Source organism: Engraulis encrasicolus, chromosome 9 (assembly GCF_034702125.1).
Source record: "Engraulis encrasicolus isolate BLACKSEA-1 chromosome 9, IST_EnEncr_1.0, whole genome shotgun sequence".
In the NCBI taxonomy this organism is placed as follows: domain Eukaryota; kingdom Metazoa; phylum Chordata; class Actinopteri; order Clupeiformes; family Engraulidae; genus Engraulis; species Engraulis encrasicolus.
The window spans coordinates 50,690,978-50,693,477 of record NC_085865.1 but is presented as its reverse complement, the minus strand read 5'-3'; the positions used below and the strand labels follow the sequence as shown (position 1 = coordinate 50,693,477).

Genomic DNA, 2,500 nt, shown 5'->3' with positions numbered 1-2,500 from the left:
GTGTGTGTGTGTGTGTGTGTGTGTGTGTGTGTGTGTGTGTGTGTGTGTGTGTGTGTGTGCGTGCATTTGTGTGTGTGTGTGTGTGTGTGTGTGTGTGTGTGTGTGTGTGTGTGTGTGTGTGTGTGTGTGTGTGTGTGTGTGTGTGTGTGTGTGTGTGTGTGTGTGTGTGTGTGTGTGACTCTCACCGTCATCTGGCTGAGTGTATCCCCATCCTGAGATCCAACACTGAGTGCCTCCTGGGAGGTCGTGGTCGTATTTGGGCAGGCACACTGGCCGCACAATGTCTGTGGCGACAAAGAACGGCGGCTCGTAACTGAACTGAACACTACAGAGGCAGTCAAGACTATGGGCAGTTATTTAGTACAATGTAAATGAATGAGTCAGTATAGTGCAATATCATGACAACTGTTTGTTTTATTTACTTTTCATGTTATGTTATGCTATATTACAACATTAAATGACGATAGTGGTAATAATGATCAACCTTTTCATTGTCTGTGTGCTAATCTGAGCTACAGTAGTTCACCCATCTGCGCTAGTTCACCAATCAGGCCTCAAACCCGCCACCTACCAGTCAACACTCCAATTTGCTCATGGCAGGCACAGCACAATACGGTCCAGACCAATACTACCAATATGCCTACTGTATGAGGCTTCAGGAGGGAGGTTTACTAACATTCTACCGCCAAACTCTGTTAGTTGGCACAAGTTACACCAGTGGCGGAACAATTGCACACAGGGCCCCCCATTCACCTTGCCAAGGTCATAATAGGGCCCCCACCATCAATACGGGAGGGCTCTGGGCCCAGGGGCCCTGCTTGCCCTGCCTATAGTTCCGTCCCTGAGTTACACTAATCATCATAACGACTAATGTATTGAGCCCCAGCTGCACATTCATTGGTCCTGTCCTGCCCTGTTTCTAACCTGAGAAGTTGAGTGGGGTCTTGAGCTTCATGAGTGCGATGTCGTTGTCGTGGCTCCTGTGGTTGTAGTTCTTGTTGTAGATGATCTTCTCCACCTCGTGACCTCTGTGTTCCGCCATCTTGGCTGAGTTCCGGGTCACGATGCCCGCATACACCACCCAGCTGGACACCTGGGGCAGACGATAGCTGCCAGGGAGGAAACCAGACATTAACACACGATGACATAAACACACAATTACACAGACATTAACACAGGGATGCCCGCATACACCACCCAACTGTACACATGAGGCAATTGGTAGCTGCCAGGGAGGAAATCAGACATTAACCTAACACACTATGATGTAAACACATGATGTAGCAACTAGCTGGACACCTGGGGAAAACAAGGCATTAACACACGATGCTCGCATACACCACCCATTTCGACACCTGAGGCAGTCAGTTGCTGAGGTAGCATGAGGTAGACAGACTTGTGTTGTTACTGGAAAACACTATAAACCTAAGAAGAACCATCACAAACTTGATCCAACCAGCGCAGAGTTAGCTGATTGTAAGATAAGTACATCGGTGTACTAGGGTTACTCAGATAAGTTACCTGAAACTTTGAAACTTTGTTTCTTTTTTACTTTTGACACAAGCGGACTGAAATACAGATCACTTTGTAAAAATTTGTATATCTTAATTGTCATGGAAATGACATGCGGTAGAAAAACAACTGGACATTATCCAAGAATTTCTTTTTGCTCGTAACCTTGTGAACATTTCACTCTCCGAAACACTGTGGGCATAGCTGAAGTGTAGTGTATTAGATGCACAAAAAAATAACCACTTTTTAAATGGCTATCCTAAATCATTATTGGGACCAAGGGAGCCGTTTTTCTTTGTGCTTGGGCGTGTTGACAGTAGAACAGTAACCCGTAATGTGTCTTCTAAGTGGATTTACTGAAGTAGAACACAACTTAGGTTGTATTACCAAAGCCAGGCACCTTCAGGGACTCCCAAGGTTGCATGTGTTACCAAAGACGGACATGTTTTTGCTAACGTTTAGGTGGTATTACCAAAGTCATGCACCTTTCGGCGCCTTCTAAGGTCGCGTTTCCAAAGTAGCGCACCTTTAGGTGACTTCAGGAGACTGTCCTGACATTATTTGGTTCAGACTTGTGTGGTATCCTGTTAAAATCCCTGAACTTTCTGCCTCTGCCTCTGTCATCCTCTCTCTCTCTCTCTCTCTCTCTCTCTCTCTCTCTCTCTCTCTCTCTCTCTCTCTCTCTCTCTCTCTCTCTCTCTCTCTCTCTCTCTCTCTCTCTCTCTCACACGCGCACGCATGCACGCACACACACACGCACACACTTATGGACAGTAACCTCAGGTAAAATGAAATGTGATACACTTTGTAACATGACTAAGACTGATGATGACTTCTACAATGTAACAACAGTGTGTGTGTGTGTGTGTGTGTGTGTGTGTGTGTGTGTGTGTGTGTGTGTGTGTGTGTGTAACTGATGCTGTTTGACTACACATCAATTAGTAAACACACCCACTGGACACACACACACACACACACACACACACAC

The 2,500-nt window shown here is 46.0% G+C and overlaps 1 protein-coding gene across 1 annotated transcript in view; it reads right to left on the bottom strand.

The window, feature by feature from the left end:
* tmprss5 (transmembrane serine protease 5) overlaps positions 1–2,500 on the bottom strand; it is a 38,704-nt gene that overhangs the window by 14,207 nt on the left and 21,997 nt on the right. The window contains exons 13-14 of the mRNA XM_063206330.1: positions 925–1,109; positions 186–284 (exon numbers count right to left, since the gene is read on the bottom strand). Of these exons, the coding sequence (XP_063062400.1) occupies positions 186–284; positions 925–1,109 (284 nt within the window). The remainder of the gene's footprint in view (positions 1–185; positions 285–924; positions 1,110–2,500) is intronic.